This window comes from Aptenodytes patagonicus, chromosome 12 (genome assembly GCF_965638725.1).
Source record: "Aptenodytes patagonicus chromosome 12, bAptPat1.pri.cur, whole genome shotgun sequence".
NCBI lineage: Eukaryota > Metazoa > Chordata > Aves > Sphenisciformes > Spheniscidae > Aptenodytes > Aptenodytes patagonicus.
Window position 1 is genome coordinate 20,886,217 of NC_134960.1, and position 22,504 is coordinate 20,908,720.

A 22,504-nucleotide genomic window follows, 5' to 3' on the forward strand; every position below is an offset into this window, starting at 1 on the left:
GAAGGGACTGAAGTGCTTTGTTTCAAGCCGGATTAGGGATATAAGTTACCACAAAACAAAAGCACAGCCAACCTTCAGAAGAGCTCCTCCAGTCTAGACACAGCCTCCCTTGTGCTGCCTGCATCCCAACGCAGCCCTGCAGTTTGTGTTCAAAGCAACGCAACAGGCTCCAGAAGCCTGTTTTAACCCCTGTCGAGTAAATGCTCAGTTACAGAGTAAAGGAGGGATCACATCTGGGAGGTTTTGCTCCCATATATTAGCAGGATGGGTTAAATCAGTGTTGTGGTTTAACCCGGCAGGCAGCTAAACACCACACAGCCGTTTGCTCGCTCCCCCCCGCCAGTGGGATGGGGGAGAGAATCGGGAGGAAAAAAAAGTAAAATTCGTGGGTTGAGATAGACAGTTTAATAGGACAGAAAAGGAAGGGAAAACAATCATGATAATAATGATAAAAGAATATACAAAATAAGTGATGCACAATGCAATTGCTCACCACCCGCCGACCGATGCCCAGCCAGTTCCCGAGCAGCGGTCACCGCCCCCCGGCCAACTTTATATACTTATAGTATATACTTATAGTATATAAAGTATATAATATAGTTTATAAAGTATATATATAGTTTATGTACTGAGCATGACGTCCCATGGTATGGAATGTCCCTTTGGCCAGTTGGGGTCAGCTGTCCTGGCTGTGCCCCCTCCCAGCTTCTTGTGCACCTCCAGCCTGCTCAGTCAGTAAAGCATGGGGAGCTGAAAAGTCCTTGACTAGTGTAAGCACCGCTCAGCAACAACTAAAACATCGGTGTGTTATCAACATTATTCTCATCCTAAATCCAAAACACAGCACTGTACCAGCTACTAGGAAGAAAATTAACTCTATCCCAGCCAGAACCAGGACAATCAGGACATGAACCACTCTCTGCTGGCACAGGTCATCCGTTCGAGGGACTTGCAGTAGCATGGAGCTGTAATGCTTCAAAAACATGTGTGCTACAAGCCTCAGGTGGGACAGACAGACATCTGGAGCTCCTGCAACAGCAAGGGCGATGCTTTACTGCTACACTCGGCTCCCAAACGGCCCGTGCCTGGGGCCTTGCTCCCTGCCCCACGTCGCCTGCTCTTCTCCAGCTCCGGCGCTGCCAGATTGGTACCATCATTCTTCCATACCTGTCGGACCGTGGGTCAACACCAGTTGTGCCGCACAGTCAGTCCCCAGAGCAAAAGAAAGAGCAATGCTGTGGGAGGGGGAAGAAAACTCAGTAAATCGCTGCAAGAACAGTTCAGCAAACGTGCTGCGTCAGTCAGTCCCGTTTCCCTGGGCCATTACTGCCGCGTGTACCTTGGCGGTAACGTCCAGCCCGACGGCGGAGCAGCCTTGGGGCATTAACTGGGCTCTCGTGAAAAGCACTTTTATAGCCCTCATTGCCTGTCACAGCCGGCGGCTGGAGATGACAACACACTCTGTATTTATTCGCAGAAGCGCTGCGTGATGAGCTAATAGCTGACACCCGCACCCTTCCGGCGCCCCGAACCGCGCCGCGCCGGGCCGGGCCCGCCCCGAGGGGAGCGGCCGAGGCCAGCGAGGCGGTGCCTGCGGAAACACCTCGGCGGCGCGGCGGGGCTCGGCCTCTCTCGGCGCCGGCCGCCATGAGGGACGGTAGCGGCGCTGGGCCGGGACGGCCGCCGTGAGGTGAGGTGAAGGCGCCGGTCCGCCCCCCCCTCCCGCCCCCCGTGAGGTGAAGTGAAGGCGCAGGCGCCGGGACTCCCGCCGCCCCGGCTGCCGTGAGGTGAGGTGAAGGCGCCGGTTCGCCTCCCTCCCTCCTCCCCCCCCCCCCGCCGCCATGAGGTGAGGTGAAGGCGCTGGTTCGCCTCCCCGCCGCCATGAGGTGAGGTGAGGTTGAAGGCGCCGGGACTCCCGCCGCCCCGGCCGCCGTGAGGTGAAGGCGCGGTGAAGGCGCCGGTCCGCCTCCTCTCCCTCCCCCCCCCTCCGTGAGGTGAGGTGAAGGCGCCGGTCCGTCTCCTCTCCCCCCCCGCCGTGAGGTGAGGTGAAGGCGCCGGGACTCCCGCCGCCCCGGCCGTCATGAGGTGAGGTGAAGGCGCCGGTCCGCCTCCTCTCCCCCCCCCCCGCCGTGAGGTGAGGTGAAGGCGCCGGGACTCCCGCCGCCCCGGCTGCCGTGAGGTGAGGGGCTCCGGGGCTGGAGACCTGGGGTGTCCCACCCCTCCCCAGGGCTCTGGGAATGGAAAACGCCACGTGAAATATTCCCCCTTTTTTGTAGTCGTTAGTAATGGCCGAAAGGCGGCCTTGCCCGGCGGCCCGCACTGGCGGATAATCTCTGAGGCCCTGGGACCGGAGGGTAATGTGTTCAGGCTGTGCTGTTCAGAAGTAATTTCTCTGCCAATTATTCGGTTTAGATTTTTTTTTTTCCCTTCCACGAGCCAGATCCCAGCTGTTTAGGTCTATTAATACAGATTTAATTAACTGAATATTTGAAGTGATGTTTCTCTTGTGCTCTCTTTAGGGCTTCCAGCTGATACGCAGCTTAAGCGTGTTTGAAGGGATCGCTGTAAATCGGAGGTCTCGGGTGGCGAAGAGCTGTCTGGAAGATACAGCCCTCAGGTAACAGGTCCTCACTGGTGGCCTTTGTTTATGAAAACCCCCGAGTTTTGCAGGAGGTGGAAGCAGCCAAATGAGGCGTCTTCTGGAGGAGACTGCCGCTCCGGTAGCATGACCCGTGCCTGTGGAGGGGAGATGTAAAGGAATAACCTGCACATGAGGCACAGGGAGAGCTCAGGAGGCTTTCGAGCTATGTGGGTCAAAAGGACTGTTCGTTCTGCCATACTAAGTAAACTAAATGGCCTCTGCTGGCTTGTGAACGGGCTGTTGTGCCAGCCTCTGGTGCTCTGGGGTGGAAATAATAACCTGGTTTATCTAGTGAAGCAGGCAGTGCTTCCCATTGCTGGAGGAAGCCCTGATGAGAGGAGGTGTTCGAAGCGAGGCCCGCATCGCCAGAGGGATGTACTTCTGGGCCTCTACTTACTTCTGTCCTTTGAAAACTCAATTTTGAGTTCTGTTTCATCCAGCGGTAGTCAGCTACCCATTGCTGCTCAGTGCCTGTGATAGTGTTATGCTGCTGGGAGAGAAATGTGCTGCCGAGTCACTCCTGGCGCCACCGGTGCTGTTCTAGTGCTAGATGGTGCCAGGTTTTGGCAGCGCTCTGCATGCTTGAGAGTGGAGTAACTCCTTCTCGGTGGAGTTAATCCTAGATTGGATGCAGACAACGCGCAGTCAGAAAAGAAAAAAATTCTGTTGCAGACATTTTGTTTAACATTGCATCTTTTGTGTAAAAATGAAGGTCAGCTAATTAACTGGTCAGTGATAAGGGTTGAATTTGGGGTCTTTAGAGATACTCCTGTTAACTGTCTTTGTGTGTTTTTTTTAATTACAGGCAAATGGTTTCATGTTTTGCTGCAGGTGGGGGCTCGCTGGAGCAGCGGTAGTTGTCAGAAGGAAATAAATAAGCTGTTGGTGCTGCTTCAAAGATCCCCCGTTGAAAGAGATTGAGAAGAGGGAAACTTCCACAGTTTAAATGGGACTACTGGAGAAGTACTTGCCTTCAGGATCTGGATGTAGTAACTTGAAACATCAGAGCTGGTTGGGGGCAAGGTATAACAAGAATTACATGTACAATTTGTTATTTGTTAATCCCCTCTCCCTGCTTGTTTAAGATTATATTTTTGTGACCTCTATTTATTAAACTTATTTATACTTAAACTTGCTCATTTTGGTTTTCATTATATCATAAGGCTGTCGGGTACGGCAGGATTTGGAAGTCGCGTTGAATTCTTGTCTGTGGGAGACTCCGGAGAGGCCGGAATGCGGCACTGGGTGCCTGGTGCCCCTTCCTGCCACGCACAGACGCTCTCCTCCATAGCCTCTGCTGTAAGGACAGGTTTTTAACAAGGCTTCCTTTCCTCCAGCACCTTGAAGGAGATCCGATGTTAAAAGTTTTCCGTAAAGGAAATAAGGTCTGGAATTCCTATTTCTGCTGGGTACACGGCCAGTACAAGTTCACAAGATATCCTTCACACGCTTCGGTTCCTGACTTGAAGGAACTTTCCCATTGCCTCCCTTCCCTGGGCCTGGGGGAGGTGAAGCCCACAAAAGATGGGGGGAGTTGGAGAAGGCTGCCAAATACGTAAAATACATTGAAACTGGTGGGGAGGGGAAGGATGACCATCGTGGACTTAGACAAAAATGCTGTTTAAACCCAAAAGCGACTGTAGGTGTCAGTGAAGGGGTATATTGCTCTCGCCAAGATGCCCGACCCATTTGGATTCAGCGCAGTCTTCTGGAGAACCCCTGTTTGTAAAATAATCCAAACTCACGAGTTTTTTAGGCTAAAACTTCTGTGTTCAGTTTTTAAAAAATGGTTCAATGGTTTTCAGTCACGTTACATTACGCTTACCTGTCGTAGATGCTACAGTGCCATCTATATACAATTACACTCAGAAGCACGGGAGCCTGCTGTTGTACACCGTGCTATCTGCAGGAGCGTCACAGCGTCAACGTATTTAGGTTGTTAGTGGCTGGAGTTGATAAACGTGAGGCGTTTGATAAAACACTAGCACGCATCAGGTTAGTTCCCGGGTCATTGATGGTTTATGTCAAGTGGGTGCTTCTGTCATGTAGTTAGTTCTGTATAAATGAATTACAGCACTGAATTTTTTCAGGGCTCTCCTAATTTTTAAATGTCCCTGGCGCTGCTCACTTACCTGCTAGCTCTTCTGCCATCTGACTATCGCCGACCTTTGAATATGCATTTGTTACACTCCATACGGAAATAGTTGTCAAAGTATTCAACGTTACTGGGAAAAAGTTTTTTTCTTAGTTGAAGTCTATGACATACACGGATATAATTTTACTGGTTCTATATGAACAAGTTCTACCTGCCAAGCTAATGACCAGGTTTCCTGTGGATTCACGCTGTCCCCGGCAACCTTCCTCTTTCCCAGTACTCGCCCAGGAGGGGAGCCACGGGCGTCCTTGGGGCTGGCTGCCCGCTGCCCTCAGGGTGAGCGTGGGTTCCGGTTCTCGCTGCAGAGGCTTTCTGCCTGCTGACTGCCGAGAAACAAGCTCGCTGTGTCAGGGTACTCTGCTTCTGCACCAGGCATTTCTGAAATTGGCAAAAAATGAGGAATATACACTGTCAGCCACACAAAGCATGTGCTATACGGACAATAAACACATGCTGACTGGCTTATTTCCTTGAAAAACTGTTTCCGCAGTAAAGCTCTACTACATTCATCTCGGGGCTGAACCCGAGACTTGTAGGCCTGGTTGTGCTGTAACAAAAAAGGCAGCAGAAAAGGACGGAGGAAGTCTGTTGGGGTAACCCTGCAGCACGCCTGCCGCTGGCAGCGGTGATTATCCCATCAGAGCGTTGGGGAACGGCTGCAGAGCTCCGCTTGGTGCACGCCTTACGTGCCATGAGAGCTCTTCTGAGGCCCCGCAACTCTCGGACAGCTGGAGGGGTAGCGTTTTTTCCCCAAATCCACCAGGCTTTGTGCACATACTGGAAAAGAGAAACGCAGGAATGTCATAAACATTCTCCAGTGATCAGGAAGAGTACAGGCTTAGGGCACTGGAGCTCTGTGTCTTACCACAGCAGCTGTGCTAGCAGGGTAGCGATGGTCAGCGCTGTACGGCTCCTTCTGCAGCGCAAATGCAATCAATAAAGGTCAAAATTATTCCCCTCGCCGCCAGTTTGGTGCCTTGTCCAAAGGACAACAAAGGAAATTGAGAGAGAAGCCATGTGGTCCAAGAGGAACAAAATACTGGCGTTGAAATAAAGCCAGGGGAATGGAGCAAGACCCGCTTTTGTGCTCAGGAAATGCTAACGTGATTTATGATTCTGCTTATTAGTGCCGTATGTTTTGCAACCTATGTATGAGTTTTGCTGGGCAAAAGCGGCTGGATTGCTTTACATCTCAGCGAGGCGCTTTGCTCTGCTTATACTGCTCTGCAGTACTGGAGCACAGAAGTATTGTTAACTTAGATTTATGTGTTTGTTTTTGAGCACTTAATTGTTTTTTATCCTGAGCTTGTTAAGAGAGCTGCATTTCTTGTGATTGTTCTCTGAGCACTTTCATATTACTTCAACACGTATTTTGTACCAATCCCCTGTTTTTTTTCAAACACCTTCTGTGCTATTGTTTCATTGTGCTCTCCAGCCACGTACAGAGAAGAAAAATCAGCCTGTGATGAATTCAAAAGACAGATTTTTCCTTTCCCATGGAGACTGATTTCAGCTACACACCCTCACCTTTGTAAAGCTGCCGGAACACAGCAGCTTCCAAGACGATGGAGAGACTGAGCCTTTAGCCTCAAATCAAATTGGAAAGAAGGATATTGAATATGAAAGAATTTAAAATGATAAATATTATTTGCCGGATTGTACGAGTACTACTTTGGTCATAAAAGCAACAAATTCAAGACCACAGGAAAAGTGCACTTTCCTCATACCAGCGCAAGGTGGCAGTATTGGCTTAGATGGAAAGGAAAACCTTGCACATAAGCTGTGGGGCTTTTTTTGCCAGAATCTTCTAATGAACCTAATAGGCATCGAGAGCCCATTGTCTTAAATATTTTAGAGATGGTAACACCTTCGTTCTGCTGAGGAGAGCAGTCCTTGGGCTTGAGCCGGCAGAGCATGGCCGCGCTGCTTGCCAGGAGCCCGGCCTAGGGAGCTGCAGGGACTATGAGTGTCTGCCCTGTTACAAAGGTAACAACGCTTTGGGGGTCAGAAGAGCCACGTGGCAGCGAGGAATCCTTATTATCTTGGGCAAATACCTGCTAAAGCGCCTGCCTAGCGTTACCCGTTCCTCCGCTCCCAGCCATGGAAAGCGGGAGAGGCAGCGGACGGCCGGGCCGTGAGGGGAGCCCCGGCTCTTTCTGAGGAGGGTTTGCCTCCGCCGGGGCTGGGGACGCGTTTCTTCCTGGGGGAGCCTGGGGTTCAGAGGGCACCGACCCCGGGACTGTCCCCGCGGTTGTCACCCCGCGCCGCTCCGGCGGCGGCGGGCGGGGACGGCGGAGCTGCGAGGGCAGGAGGCGCTGAGGGCGGCCGCGAACCCGGGGCCCCGGGACCACCCCCCCCGCCCCGGCCTTGGGGCGGGGACGGGCGGGCGGAGCCGAGCCCCGCCCCCGAGCGCCTTCCCATCCGCCCCCGCGGGAGCGCGCGGACAATGAGCGGGGGGCGGGCGGCGGGCCGGCGCCGCGCGGCGCGGCAGGACTCTCGCGAGAGCGGGGTGAGCGGCTCCCACCTCTCGCGAGACCTGGCTCGGCGGCGCCTCCCTCCCTCCCCCCCCCCCCCCCCCCTCCGGCCACATCCACACACGGAGGGCGGGGCGGGCGGCCGTCGCCGGCGAGCCGAGCCGAGCGGAGCGGACCGGAGGCGAGCGGCGCGGCGCGGCGCGGCGCGGAGCGGGGCGGCCGCCGCCGGGCACGTGAGCGAGCGGGCAGCGGGCGGGCGTGCTCTCGCGAGCGCGGCGAGACGTGCGCGGGGCTCGCGCAGCCGCCTCCCTCGGTCCCTCCGTCCCTCCCCTCCCTCCCCCGCCGCTGGTGCGACAGCGAACGGGAGGCGCCGCCGCGCTCCCTTCCCGCCGTCCCCGGCCCCCAGGTAGGAGCGGCGCTGCGGCCGTCCCCGGCCCGCCGCCATGTTAGGAACCGGCGTCGGCGGCCGCCGCTCCGCGAGGGGGAGGGGGAAGGGCGGGGGGGGAGCGTCCGTTAGGAACGGCCGCGAGGTGGGGGGGGAGCGGGGCTGGCACGCGGCGGCGGCAGCGCGCATGCGGGAGCGGCGGGCCCGGCCCGGCCGGTGCCGCGGCCCCGCCGGCTGCCCCACGGGCCGCCCGCAGCGCCAGCCGGCGCCCCCGCCCGCCGCCTGGCGGTACTGCGGCCCGGCCGGGCCGCGCGGCCTCCGGCGGGCCGGAACAAAGCCCCGCGGCCCGGCCCGCCGTGGCCCCGCGGCTCCCCTTGCTGCGCCGCGGCCGGCCGCTCGCCGGCAAGGGCCGGCTCCGGCGGCGGTGCCCGGCCTGCCCCGCGCCGTCCTCCCCGCGCTGCGGGGCAGCGGCGGGCCGGGTGCCTCCTCCCCTGGCCGCCCCGCGGGCGCTGCCCAGCGCTTGCTGAGGGCAGGGAGAGGGGTTTCTTCTCGGCCGCTCGGTGTTCCGGCACGTAAAACGTGTTTTCAGGGGTGACCCCGGCTAAAACCGCGCTTCGCCCGCCGACTGAAACTTTACCGGAGCGCCCTGCTGGCGCTTCTGGTTCCAGCTGAGGCCTCAGAGTCGGCATCTTTCCTCCCCAGCCCCCAGAAACGTCCACTTGGAAGCTAAACAGCATGCCAGTAACGTGTGTGCCTTCTTAACGTCGCTGAAGGCCGTTCGTCTCAAAAACTGCTGGTTTTGATGTTTGTCTGGCATTAAGAATTAATGAATTGAGCATTAAGAATACTGACAGCGGAAGCATCCGTTTGACTCTTCTTTCTACTCAGTTTCACTTTCATATAATTTAGGCTGTGGTTACAAATCGTGCTGCAGGGATTTCCCCACCCCCCACCCCCCCTGCCCTGTGGTGGATTAATAACATTCTGTGCTTTTTATGTACGTGTTTTGTTTCCAGAGTCAAAGTAATGAGATGTAAAATTCACCTATGCTGAAAATAAGCGAAAGTTAAAAAGGACTTTCAGGGAACCTGAAGAACTGCTTTGTTCTGATAAATGAAGCATTTATGCTGTAGAAAGAAAGCTGAAAAATCCCTCTTTTAAATGTGCGGCTTTTTTCCTTTCCACGAAACATACCTTTGGGAAAAAAGTGTCTGATACTGTTTTAAACAATTGAATAGTCTTTATTCTTTTTACTCAGTCTTAAATTCTTAAGGTTTTTTTGAACTATCGGTGGAGTAGGTGGTCCTGACTTCCTAGAGTAAGCGAAGTAGGGAGCCACTCTTGTTGAAAACGGAAGTCTCTTCAAGCAGTCCGTGTAGTTTTCATGCCTCGGAAGAGGAAAAGGGAGCATTTTCTGATACTTCTTTATAAAGAATCTGTTGTTCCAGTGGTTTAATCTTTCTGAATTTTGAAACATGTTAATACATTGAAAACTTTAACATAGTAAAATCATACATGATTTTTTCAAAATGTAGTGAAACATATATTAACATTTTCATGTATTACCAAGAAATTAGTGAACTTCCGTCCTGAATTTTGTCAAAGAACACACAAAATGGTTCATTACTGAATTACATGGCATAATTAAATTTGCGGGAGGATACTGGCATTTGAGCCTTGTCCGTGTGTTCGTTCAGTGGTAACCCAGTAGCTGTACTTTTACGTTGTGCGCTAGGTAAGGAGTTGAAATCTGAACAGCAAATTCAAGAATTTTGATCGCTTCCTAATGATTCTGGTGAGGCTTGCAACGCCACGAGCCTTTTTTGTGTGTTTGCTTTAGAGAAGCTATCTGAAGTTACTGTGTGTTGAAAACTTCAGTGTTTTGCACATATCTGGGTGTTGCATACATCCCAGCACTAAATGATGGGAAGAGTAACCAAGAGAAGTTCCTAAATGCATCCTTAAAATGTGAATAACCACGTTCCTAAAGGTAAAAACTAAAAACCAATTAAGAAGGAGGGAAGAAGAGTCAGTCTTTGAGGCTCCGAACTAAATTAAGGATCCATGGTATTATGATCCATACAACTGAAATATGATTGCCACCCGGTTTATTCAGGACTATACTTAAATAAAAATGCTCATTAATTTGGTGGAAAATAAAGAAATATTGTCTACTGCCCTTCTCTGTGACTTGCACACATCTCTGCTGAGAGTTTTGGTGAATGCGAAGATATTTTGTAATGTAATACTTGACGCTCTTCTGTGTAGCTCGGCACATCTGGGGGAGAAGCTGTTGTAAGCAAAGCTGTGAAGAAATTATTTCCATTGTTTATTTGTTAATTTACGAGTGCATTTTTGTAGCCTCTATGCTGCTTGCATTCTTCCTCAGTGCTCTAAGTCAACAGGTCTTGAAAACAAAAGCAAATACCTCACAATATTTCTGAACTAATTTAGTTTGTAAGTGTTTAAGTACCATATTGTGTAGTCATAACTTAAATAAGAGAGTTTTTATTTTGAGCTCTAAAACAGTCAAATGATCCCTTGATTCTTCTCTGCAGCTAGAATACATCTCTACACCCTCATGCAAGATTTGAGCTGGGAAAGAATGCGATTTTATCCCAGCTCTGGAAATGCCTGGAGGCTGACTTACATTCACTGATTAGTCAGAAGGCTTTTTAATCGCTTACCAGATCAGAATACAGAAGTGTTCTGTTTTAGTTTTTTTTAAAGAAAAAAAAAAAAGTGAAATTGGTTCTCTGTTACACCGATTAACTCTCTGATATGGTCTGTCTTTGGGTCACTTTATGTATGACCTATTTATTTTTAAGAAATAATTATGGTATGTTCTGTGACTTTTGTCAAAGTTTTGGTGCCTGTGAGGCTATTCATCCCCAGAACTGGTGTGAATGAATAGTGATCGTCTCCTCGCTTTGCCAAGCGCATGAATATACGGTCATTATTACCAGAGCTCCCAGTCTAAGATCCTACATCGTTCTGCAGTGACTCTGTTTTTGGCAGACCCCTTCTGTTGAACTAAGTCTTAATGGCTTCATGGAGCTTTTCGTAGGTGCTGGAACCTGTGTGCATCCATCTTATTGTAGAGTTGGAGCTCTGAAGGTAGTGACAAAGAGTGGGCTTACAAATAGTAGGAAGGAGTGCATGGAAGCCATAGAGGTAATCATGTGTTTATGGAGTGGTCAGTACGCGTGATGGCAGTTATTCTGTATGTTCCTGGCTGTTTCTATTTTCCCTTTCTAAAAATACACAATTTTTTTGCCTCCTCTATTCTTTCTGTACTGTTCCTTGGACTCTTTTTTCACTTCTGTTGTTTCTGTAAAGGAATAAATGCACTTTTTCCCATGCACTTCTTACAAAAAGAAGGATGCTTGAATTAACTAAATGATATAAAGAGCAGAAATAGGAAATCAGCGTCTTGTACAGTGCTCTTTTCTGCAGTCAAATGTTGAAAACTGTAAGTTCTTCTAAGATTCTTAATTGCTCAACTAGACATTTTAAGTCCCCATTTATAAATGTCTTTTTCATATGTAATACTTCTCTGTTCTGAAGCAATCCTCTGTTACAGTAACTTCAGCTCTCAGATTATGTCCTCCTCTGATCAAGCAAGTCACTGAGATGAAGCTGAACGTAATCCTAAGAAATGAAACTCTTCCAGTTGTTCTGCAAGGCCTGAAACAGATTGTCTAATCTGCGCACAAAAAAAGCGCATGCATCCAGTGTGCCAGGTGCTGCTTAAATTTTTGAAGTCATGACCTTCGAAGATCAGTTGAACAAGATGAGTTGTTTTCTTGCATGTGAAACAGCAATATTAAATAACCGCTCTGAATGCTGGTACCCGAAATGAGTGATAGTCTGCATTTTCTCTAAAGCTGCTAGGCAATTCCTCCTTTGCCTTTGGAAAAACAGTGGCCTTTTCTGTATTGTCCAAGTTAAAGCAATCCCGTAGACTTCAAATCCATTACACTTGGTCATTCAGCAGCTAGATAACATCTGCTTCTGATTTCCTTGCAAGTTCTTGTTTTTACTACCATTATTTCTCAGAGCAACATGGGGAGCTGTCTGTCTCAATTTTTCACTTGAAATTCCAGATCTCTTCCGGCGATAACCTTTTTTGCCATGCTGTGTTGGAGACAGTTTTGCCAAGAAGCATATGAATTCTTCCATAGCAGAATAGGTTGCTGCAAAAGGGATTGCTGCGCTGAGTGTAACGCATAAGGGAGGAGAAGAAAAACCTGTAGATTTTTATCCAAAGAGGAAGGATTGTGGTTGTGAAACTTCTTTGAGACTTTTTTCCCAAGGGTGTACAGTCTTAAAGTCTTGTGCTGTTACAAACTGAGGGTGTGTTTTTCAGCTTGCAGATTATTTCATGTTTTTACCATAATAGACTTTATTTGATTAAATTCAATTTGTTTTGAGTAATCTTTTGAAGTGAAAGTGAAACTGACTAGAAAGTGAAACTGACTAGAAAGTGAAACCCATTATTTTTCATTTTTGAGACTTTTCTATCAATAGTAGAAGAGGAATGGGTAAAAGATGAGTTGTTCTAAGAGCAAGATTAATATTAAAGCTGTAATACGTATGCACAGGTTAAAAAAAAAAAAAAAAGAGTGGTAGAAGGAATAGGGAGCTAGAGTATTTTCAGCCTACTGGTGTTTCATAAAAAGTGGTAATCTAAGGTTATCATGTTCAGCACGATCAATGTATCCCAAGAATTCACTGAATTAAACTGTTTTCAGGAACAAAATTAATATTTATGTGGAGCAAGAGTTCTGTAAGTTTTATTGAAAAGAGTTCATAATCAGTTTTACAGGAAAAGAAAAACCTTCTATAGTGTTTGAAAATCAGCCTCATTTTGGCCTTTATTTGGTAGCGGTGTATTCTGTAGGATTCAAATTTCTTATTTTTGTTGTCTACCTTTACAGAAAACTCTTTTGCAACTTGTAGCTATAAAATGTTTTTTTCATTGTCTGCATTTGTCTGGAAATCTAGTAACATTTTGACTTTCAACTTATTTCGAGATTGCTTTATATTATATATTTTCAAATCTTAACATGGCCAAATTTCTGTCCACAGATCTTAAAAATGTGTATCTGAAAGCCTGTCTGTTCCCAGTATAGCTGAAATTACATGAAGAACAATTAGCATAACACTTTCAACTCGGCTAAATCATGTCTGGATCTTTAGACAGCTTTGTTCAGTCATACTCATCTTGTTGCTGTGACTCAGTTGATGGCACACTCGCTTAAAAGCTGGCATGGGTCCGTGGGAACCTGTCTCTATCAGATACTGACATGAAATCTTTCAGAAGCGATCAACGCAAGAAATGCTGTCTTAGAATCACGTATTAAACCTGACCATGTGGAAGTTAAACATTCTTTGGTATGATTTTTAGAGCTCTTCCCCACCTTCTTTTGTTGTCTTCATCTGATCTTAAAGAATGGAGGTGGTTAAGAGTAGAGTACAACAGCAACTGCAAGATGACAGTGATGTGATAAATAGTGATTTTTGAGGATAACTCAGAAACTTAGTTTTTGTAAGTACTCCACTCGAATACCTGATTCGGTGTAGGGCAGTTTACTGGCTAGCACGCCAACTGCCAACGCTGTATTCTGTCTTCATCATACAGTTGTCTTGCTGTCCCACTTCATGCTTTTTCGTAAGATTGTCCCTCTTTGTTTCTTTGTCTCATTTCCCCCCCCCCATCTTTCCTGTTTTTATTTTTCCCTTTGCTTCTTTCCTCTGTGGGCGCTTGCAGCAGCGGCACGGTATGGTTATGTAAAACCTCCGTGTGTTGGGGGGCGTCAAAGCATGGCCTGTCATCAGGCGCTCTGCAGCCCAGGCCCGTGCCAGGCTGGGATGTGATGGGTTTTGTTCTCTGCTAATCTCTCCGGAGCAGCGGACAATGAACTGCCAGTTGAAAATTGTGGCAAGAGGATTAGTGAGCATCTGTTCAAAGAGAAAGGGTATTTTTGAAGAGTGGAGAACTTTCCTGATTTAGTGAAAACTTGAATAGTGCAGGTCCTTGCATTAACAGCAGGACGCGCCGTGCCTTTCCTGACCATGTGGTTGTCTGCTGAATCACTGTCAGGGTCTGGTTTGTAAAGCCCTCTGGAATATCTGGTTTTATGAAGAACCTAGTAAGTTCAGTTTCAAATCATTCTGTAAGTGTGTGAATGAACTAGAAGGAGATTTATATGTAAAAAATGGAAGGAGTAAGGATTAACTTGAAAAATTGTCATAAAGTGCTTTGAAGATTACTGAATGTATGTAAGATAAAACATGGTACCCAGGTGAATATTAGTTTCTCTCATGTTTGAGCTCAAGAGAGTCTTGGTTTTTACAATATAGTTCTTAAATGCTTTCTATTCAGGTGTTCTTCAGTGTGGTCAGCCTGTCCTGGATATCTCACTTAGAATTTGCCTTGTCTGCTCTCCCTATATTCTTGTTTTACTGTCTTCCTCTGAAGTTTTCTGCAGTGCTTTTGTCTTCTGCCTCAGACACTTTTAAACAACTTTTCATCCCCATGTTTTCTCTTACTTTTAACCAAATGTTACACAATTAAGCTTACTTTAAGTGACTCCAATGTATGTGGATCTTAAAAGTGTAGCTGAAATACGAGTTCAGATGTACTGATAACAGAATATGTAGCACACTGTATAAAGCAGTTACTTTTCAAAAATGGAGTTCTGTGTGGGTTTTGTCCCCTTTATGTATCTCTCAAAGAATCCATTATTTTTCTGCATAAATGCGTAATTTTGTAACATGCTGCTACCAAGAGAGACAACCCAAGTGCTTTTCAACTTAAAGTAGAAAAAACTTCATGCACTAGTGAAACAGGGCTCTGGATTGAGTAGGCAGTTGGGATAGACACATGCTCATAACCTTGACCTTTTTTCTTCTGTTTCCAGTACAAGAGAAATTGCCTTCTGCAGAACTGGTCCCTTCAAGGAAAAAATCCTTGCTTTCATTTTGTCCTTTCCATTCCTCCCCAAACGTACCTGTTCTCTTAGAAGCTGATTTCATCTGGAGCTATGCAATTTGTGCCTGTTTCTTTTTCAAGTGATTATGTGTTTTCTGTGCATCTGGCAGTGCTGGAGAAGCAAAACTGCTCTGCAGAGATTTGAAAGGGCTTTACCACATCGGGGACCCAAGACCAGCATATTCCTGGTGGAATGTCTTCATGTGTGTTGAATTGCTTTAAATTTTGTGTATCTATCCCAAGGCTGGAAGAGTATGGGGAGAAGTATTACAGTTTATTTCTGCTCTGCACTAAAAAAAAAAAAAACAACTCATTATGAAATATAGCTATTGCACCGTAAAATATACTGTGGATATCGATACACTGTTTAGTTAAAACTTCAAGTAAATGCAGTTGAACCAAATATTTGAATACGAGGTTAGTATTTTAGTGGGGCACAGGGCAGATATCTACCTCTTACGAGTATTGTTTTAGGATCTTTAACTACCACATGTGGTCATGGTGTCAAAGTGTCAGACTGAACGAAGGAAGAAGCAGTATGCTGGTAAGAGACACGAACGCCGCTGTCTGCAGGGCTGGCTGGGGGCGTAGTGCCATCTCCTGACTCACCTAGTGTCTCTTTCTGCAGGAGTAGGGTTTTCCGTGGGTCTCCCATCCCAGTACTAAGCCTGACCTTGTTTAGCTTGAGGTCTGAGAGTACAGGCTGATGTCACGGCTGCAATATAACAGAGTAAAGAATCACTTCCTAAGTGCTGTTATCTGTATAACTGCAATTTGAGCAAGAGATCTTGTTTACTTCCTGCAAAATTTAAAACTTATTTTTCTTGTTCACATCTGTCTTCACATCGGTAATTTGAATTTTACTGCATAAAGATTGAATATTATGTTTGGTCTTATTTGCCAGATCTTACAGCAGAAACTTTTTGCCCAAACTTCAGTTACTTTTAACTTCCTTTCGTCCTATTCTGTGGTGGTATAGGTTTCATTTTCAAATATGTATATTATGCCAAAGTCATCTTGGATTCTATGGGCTTAAGTTTTTTTTGTGGTCTTCTCACAGACACAGTACAGTAATGTAGGGTATAAACAAAACCATTAACCAGAGATCAAGGCTTATATGCTAGTAAACTTTAGATGCTTTCAGACATCCCAAACTTCTGAAATTCACTTGTCTTCGGTATGAAAGTAGCTTTTTGTAGAAGAAGAGTAGTATGTATAGGAAACACGACTGTATTTTTATCTGAAATAATATATGTAGGTTCTGGGTACTTCTTGAATCTGTTAAGTTATGTAATAAAAGCCTTGTAAGATTGAGATCTTTAATGTTTTTAGATCAACATGATGCATAAGTTTAAAACTGCATCTGTTTAAAGGGATTTATGACTAAAACTGCTTGTTTTTCTACAGAATTGTCTGGTGTTTCTCAGCTTGAAGAAGATCTGCAGTCATTATTGATCCTCTTTCTTGGCGTTACCATTTTTGAAGTGAAGTTTGCCTAGCTTTCTAGTGTGAGCTCTCTTTTCAGCCATCTTATAAAAAAAGAAAAATTTTTTTTTGATCCATAAAGTAGACAAGCTATAGTTCTACAATGTCCAAGTCATTCCAGCAGTCATCTCTGAGTAGGGATTCACAAGGTCATGGGCGTGACCTCTCTGCAGGAATAGGCCTTCTTGCTGCTGCTACCCAGTCTTTAAATATGCCAGCATCTCTTGGAAGGATGAACCAGGGTACTGCACGCCTTGCTAGCTTAATGAATCTTGGAATGAGTTCTTCATTGAACCAACAAGGATCTCATAGTGCACTGTCTTCTGGTAGTACCTCTTCCCATAATTTGCAGTCTATATTTAACATTGGAAGTAGAGGTCCGCTCCCTTTGTCTTCTCAGCACCGTGGAGATGCAGACCAGGCCACTAACATTTTGGCCAGCTTTGGTCTGTCTGCTAGAGACTTAGATGAACTGAGTCGCTATCCCGAGGACAAGATTACTCCTGAAAACTTGCCTCAGATCCTTCTACAACTTAAAAGGAGGAGAGCTGAAGAAGGTTATGGTAGAGATGGCAGATCATCCACACGGGAACCACCGTACAGAGTACCTAGGGATGATTGGGAAGAAAAAAGGCATTTTAGAAGAGATAGCTTTGATGATCGTGGTCCTAGTCTCAACCCAGTGGTTGACTATGACCATGGAAGTCGTTCTCAAGAATCTGGTTATTATGACAGAATGGATTATGAAGATGACAGATTAAGAGATGGAGAAAGGTGTAGGGATGAATCTTTTTATGGTGAGACTTCGCATAACTATCATAAATTTGACAGTGAGTATGACAGAATGGGTCGTGGTCCTGGTCCTGAGAGATCTCTCTTTGAGAAAAAGAGAGGTGCTCCTCCAAATAGCAATATTGAAGACTTCCATGGATTCTTACCGAAGGGTTATCCCCATCTGTGCTCTATATGTGATATGCCAGTTCATTCTAATAAGGTGAGTTATGCACCAGATACTTCTATTTTCCTTTACGTTGTAGTATCTGTTCTGTTTTTACCTATTTCTTTAATGATTTCTATAGCCTGGTTGCTTTTGAAATGATCTGAAAGTTGGTTTGAGAGTGAAAAAGGCGCTTGGTTTATTTACAAGGTAATTGTTAACAAACACTGTAAACCAGGGCTTTACATTAATGTATTTTGTTTGCCCAGATTGCTTAACTTCAAGTCAAACAGCTATCATCTACTGGGAAATCTTATTTATATTTTACATCTACATGTTCTCTTAACCACAAACATCTGGCATTCAAGCAGTTTTTGGGTGGGTTTTTTATTTTTTGTTGGTTTGGGGTTTTTTTGCAGTGTATCTATTGTGCTATTCAGGAAGCTAGTTTCAGCTCTCCTCCACATCTGTCTTGATTGCTGATTTATATGTAGTTAAGATGCATTCTTGCACAGTTCTGCTTTTTCCCTGTCCAAAGGGAAAGAGTTAATGTAGAGCCCTGGCACTTATTTGCAAAAGTAAAAACCACGTTTTAGATTAGCTCATTCTTGCCTTTTTAATTTCACTTTAACACTCTATCTCATACTATGGCTGAAATTTGTCGTCATTTTTCTCCCTTTTCACAACTTTCTTAGACACTTCAGACTCACTTTTTATTGTCACATGTTGCATCTATCCCTGTAGACTCTCCGAGCAATCAGTCTGCTGTTGCAGTATCCTGCTCTGTGTTCCTAGTAGTGTTCTTTACTTGGCTCGCCAGTAGAGTGGATCTTCGGGTATATTCGGTTATGCTGAGACTTCCCTCTTAGTTTATTCACGAGCAGCTCAACTCTCTGCAAAGGTAGCAGGTTACTCAAAATGGCCTGTTTGTTCAGACGTTATTTTCAGAGCCTTCTCACTTTCAGCTTTTCCAATTTTACTCATCTTGCTGATTTTCAGTATACTAGGCAATTTAATTGGCTAATTGGCTAATACAGCGCCCCTCTTGTCACAATTAGTGGCTAATTAGCTTGAAGGCCTTCAATTGAAAATATAATACATGCTATTACTGTAAAATTGATACAATGTGGAATTGCTGTTACTAACCATTTCTTTACAGTTACCTCTCAAAAATGCTGCTTCTGTACATCTAATCTTTTTGAAACAAGAGAATTATTCTGTCCCTGCAAGGAAACGATCTAAACCAGTTTTAGAGCACACGCTGTATGACTCCAGCTGATCTGACAGTTTATGAACTTGTGTTGCTTTAATTACTTTTTATATAAAATAATCACAGTAATCCGGGTTTCTTGTCTCCTATATTTGACCTTTATTTTCATAAAAGGTTTTAAGTGTTAACAGTTTAGATGCCATGCTCAGTTCTGTAAAAGGACTTCATTTGGTTAGATTGAAAACATAAACTTCTGAGGCCCTTGAAGATGGCAACCAGTAATCCTGTAAGTAGGGTTCTTTTTAGCACTTTATTTTAAAGCCTCGTGGTTCTTAGTTTGCTTTGGTATGAAGATCTATTGAAAGGATATCCAACATGAAATATCTTTCCAGGTATGAGAAATACCAAATTCTTTTGACAGCATAACTTAAGTGGCTGACTTCTTCTGTAACATGTAAAACCATCATTTTTTTAGGAATATGCTTTGACTTAAACTGCTAGTACACCATAAAATATTTGAGATTGGATCATCTGTTTCTTATGACCCAAGTTTGGGCTTTGTTTCTAATTTCAGAAATCATGTCACCACAAGAATTTTTCTCTTTCTCTCCTTTTTTCCTCTGCTTCACATACCTAACAGTTACAGAATTTCTTATTTTGTGTCTCCCACAAAATTGAATCAAGTAGAACTTAACTTTTAAAGTAATCTGATCTGAACCAAAATTTATGGAAAGCAGAAAGGGAATGCTTTTCTTAGCTGGGACAATGTAAATTTATTACTGCAGTATCAAAATCTCATTTTCCCCACCTCCAAATGAAAATATCATAGAAATTTGTTTAAAAGCGTATGATAAAGCACTATGTATTTTAAGCCCAAGCAAGGAGTTAAACACCCTTAGTGTAACTTAAGCTGGCGGACTAGTCCTCTGTTTTTTCTTTTTAGCGATGTTCTTAATTGCTTCTTTAATTTGATGTGTATATTTTTTAAGACCCAGTTTGTCTTCTGTCTAACTGTGAAGTAAATCGTGCCCCATTTTTTTAGGCATTTTGTCAGTCCTGATCCCTTTATTGAGGAGTGAGGTGTTAGATGTGGGGGGATTGTTTTCCCTGCCAAAGAAAAAGGCTGATGCAACATGAGCAGATGAATTTGGAGGTGAAACACTTGAAACAGTGATACATCTCAAAGGAAAAACGTGGCTGTGCCCCTAATAAGAGGGCTGTCTAAAATTAGGTGCTTAAGTTTGGCCTAGTTTTCTGAAGAACAGTGTGTCCTCTTGCTTGCATCAATTGAGGCAAAAGGTAATCTGAGTTTTAAGAAACTCAGTTCAGATTTTCTCTAGCTTAACCTTGGGCGTTCATGTTAATTAGTGTCTGTAAATATCTAGTGCCCTGAAACCTCAGAGGAGTGACGCTTCAGACTGGGTAGAGGCAGGGAGTAAAGGGAAGTCCAGATTAAGAATTGTATTCAATAAAAAGTTAATAATGTAGATGAGCCATTGTTGTTCTGAAAACTTTCCCTGGGGGGAAAACTCCTAAGTTATATGTCAGATCTCCCCTTATTTCCAATTTAAAAGCATTTGAAGTAAATGAGAATTACATTTCCCAAACTTTGGCTCTAGTTTGCAGCTAATTTCTATTTCAGTTAACACGTAATTTGAAGTTCTTGTAAAAACAGCTTCAGAGCATGGTCTATCTAGCAGAATCAGCCACTGAGGCTTTACAGATTGTGCACCCAAATTTAGAAGGTTTTTTAGTGTTTAAAGGACTGTTTTCTGTAGTATAGTACTAAAACTTGTTAGCACCTTTTAAACTGAAGAAGCTTTGGTTTGAAGTATTGAATGTTTCATAGATGGGTAGGTTTGCTTGGGGTTTTTGGTGGGTTTCTTTTGTCCTAATTGCCAGCGTATTTATTAATTTATAGTTGCAGAGCCTACATCTTGTGCAGTTAACAAGAAAAAGTGGTGCTCTCATTTTACATCTTCTTGATAAAATGAATGAAGGTTTCATCTTGCTCCACGTTATATTCTATGTATCGTGGAGTAATATTGTAATGTAGCTTAACGACAGTACGTTATGGGAAACTTTAAATCCAGGTTTTTTTCCTTTGTAGAAAGTGCAAGGTAGGCGTTTAGCATATGGAAACACTACAGTGAGCCTCAGGAGTGTCTCAGTTGTATCCAGGATGGCTATAGTGTGGCAGAAACTAAAAATCGGAAAGATGAGGGATTAGGAAAAAATTGTTTGTGGGTGCTGAGCAGAAATAGGCGTGTAAGAAGAGACATATAAAACAGTCGGCCAACGCAGTACACGTGTTCACAGTTGAAAATACAGCCAATAAGAGAAAACCTTCAGTTGTTAAAACAGCCCCCCAAAGATCTGTAATTACTCTCCCCTTCATTTCTCCGTGAACCTAAAGCTAATTTGCCCCGTGTGTCTCTGCTGATCCCTTTGCTTACTGAAGAGCAGCAGAGCGGAAATTAGGCTGTGGCTCACAGATGCGCAGCAGTGAAACTTCAGAAGTTCTGTCGCTTTACAAGTGTGAATATAGCACAAACTAGTGCTGTTACCTGTAAGAATGTAAGGATATGGAGACCAGGCACTCTATACTAAAGGAGGAGTCCCCATGCCTTCTCTCCTCTTGAAATAAATGACTCCATAATCAAAATAATCCGCAGAGAAAAAGTAGAAAGCCCTCATTCCTTTCTGGTGCTAAACCCAGAACCAGAAGGAATTTTACCTGGCTGATTTGGTTTAATTCCATTATTCCTCCTTTGTACCATCTTAATTTAGGTCTCCTTTTTTTTTCTTGATTATTCCCTGCAAATGGTCATGTATTTTTATGTCACCTGTATACTTGGAGTTTGTCCTAGCTATGCACTTTCATTTCTTTTAGTCTTTCCTTTCTGAATTCCTTGCAATTTCGTGGCTCCTTTATGGTTCTAAAAACTTGAGTGTTTAGTTCACATTAATCTTTAAAAGTCTGAGGAACAAAGCAGAGAGAGTGGAGGAAATTCTAAAATTACTGAAGAAAAAAATATCTCAGCATCCAGTTCTGAAAGTTGAAATTGCAATGATACGCATGTATGCTGTAGCAGTTATCCCCTGGTAAGCTTTGCACCTCTGAGGCAGGATCAAGCCCACAGGTTGCAAGACATTTTTCATCAGACACCTTTTCACCTAGGTTAGGAGTTAAGAGGTAGGTCCAATTTCAGTGTCTCTTTAAAGCACTACAAAAAGAGATTTTGTTATCTATGTATGTATCTTTGATACTTCAGCTTAGAAGAGAAGATACTGCACTATACAACGTTATTTTGTTAAAAATGACTTGCCATATGTGACTGTTAATTTTTAATTATTTACTTTGCTGCAGGAGTGGAACCATCATATCAATGGAGCGACTCACAGCCGACGTTGTCAGCTGCTTCTTGAAATGTATGAATTTGAAGTACAGTAAACATTCTTGTGGCATGAGGGCATGTACAACTAAATAATGGTCAATTATGTTGCACAAAGCAGGTTTAGAAAACATGCTGTGCCTTGTAGGGAATAAAAACATGCAACTTAAAAGAGCATCTTCAGGACAAAAAAGGGATCTCGGTTCATAACTTAAATCCTACTGATCTATCTGTAACGCTTTAGAGAGTTGGATCTAGAAGTTGAGAATCTATTGTAATGTTTTACTAGTCACTTATGCCAACTTCTAAATTTGTGTTGTAAGACAGTGCAATTTGTATTATAAACTGGCAGACATGTTACATACAGTGTAGGTTGTTTCTCATTAAGAGTAACACTTTTATTCTGTCCATAGATACTGCTCGTGTGTCTTGTAGTGGGCAGTGTTACCGTGTGTTTTGTCTGCGTTAACATGTAAAGGCACTGCTGCTTGTATGAAAATTATTACATAGACAGAGGAGATTGTATTTTTCTTAAGTTTTCTTTTTTTGTTTTGTTTCTTTTAAGATATCCAGAATGGAATCCTGACAGTGATTCAGGACATGGAATGTAAGTAATAATGAATTTTTAAAGTATTTGTAATTATTTATGTGAAGCAGAGGACGTTTTTAACATTTTATGAGAAACACCTCCTTTTCTTCAAATGGATACCTCCCTTTGTTTTCTACTAGCTGAAGAGCAGCAGTAAAAGTAGCTAAAGTTGACTTCTTGGATGCTCTGCAGAAATTAGGGGGTTTTTTGAGAATGAAAGCTTCACAGTTTTTTGG

General features: G+C 44.7%; 1 protein-coding gene, 1 long non-coding RNA gene and 1 other non-coding gene across 11 annotated transcripts in view; all 3 read left to right on the plus strand.

Moving 5' to 3' along the window:
- The first annotated feature begins 1,605 nt into the window (after window positions 1–1,605).
- Window positions 1,606–3,772, plus strand: LOC143165930 (uncharacterized). Of its 3 annotated transcripts, none has more exons than XR_012996343.1 (3): window positions 1,606–1,695; window positions 2,520–2,617; window positions 3,447–3,772. It is a non-coding gene; the product is annotated as an uncharacterized LOC143165930 (long non-coding RNA). The 3 variants fall into 3 exon arrangements; XR_012996341.1 differs by having other exon boundaries at window positions 1,607–1,690; XR_012996342.1 differs by lacking the exon at window positions 1,606–1,695 and adding an exon at window positions 2,125–2,179.
- Window positions 3,077–3,280, plus strand: LOC143166304 (small nucleolar RNA SNORA74). Its single transcript, XR_012996386.1, has one exon. It is a non-coding gene; the product is annotated as a small nucleolar RNA SNORA74 (small nucleolar RNA).
- Window positions 3,773–6,664: 2,892 nt separating the features above from the next.
- MATR3 (matrin 3) overlaps window positions 6,665–22,504 on the plus strand; it is a 28,389-nt gene continuing 12,549 nt past the window's right edge. For 2 of the 7 annotated variants that reach the window (XM_076349661.1, XM_076349667.1), the window contains exons 1-4: window positions 7,600–7,676; window positions 16,060–17,131; window positions 21,655–21,716; window positions 22,245–22,286. In XM_076349661.1, the coding sequence (XP_076205776.1) occupies window positions 16,241–17,131; window positions 21,655–21,716; window positions 22,245–22,286 (995 nt within the window). In that variant the 5' untranslated portion in view covers window positions 7,600–7,676; window positions 16,060–16,240. The other 5 variants (XM_076349665.1, XM_076349664.1, XM_076349662.1 and 2 more) reach the window with 5 other exon arrangements.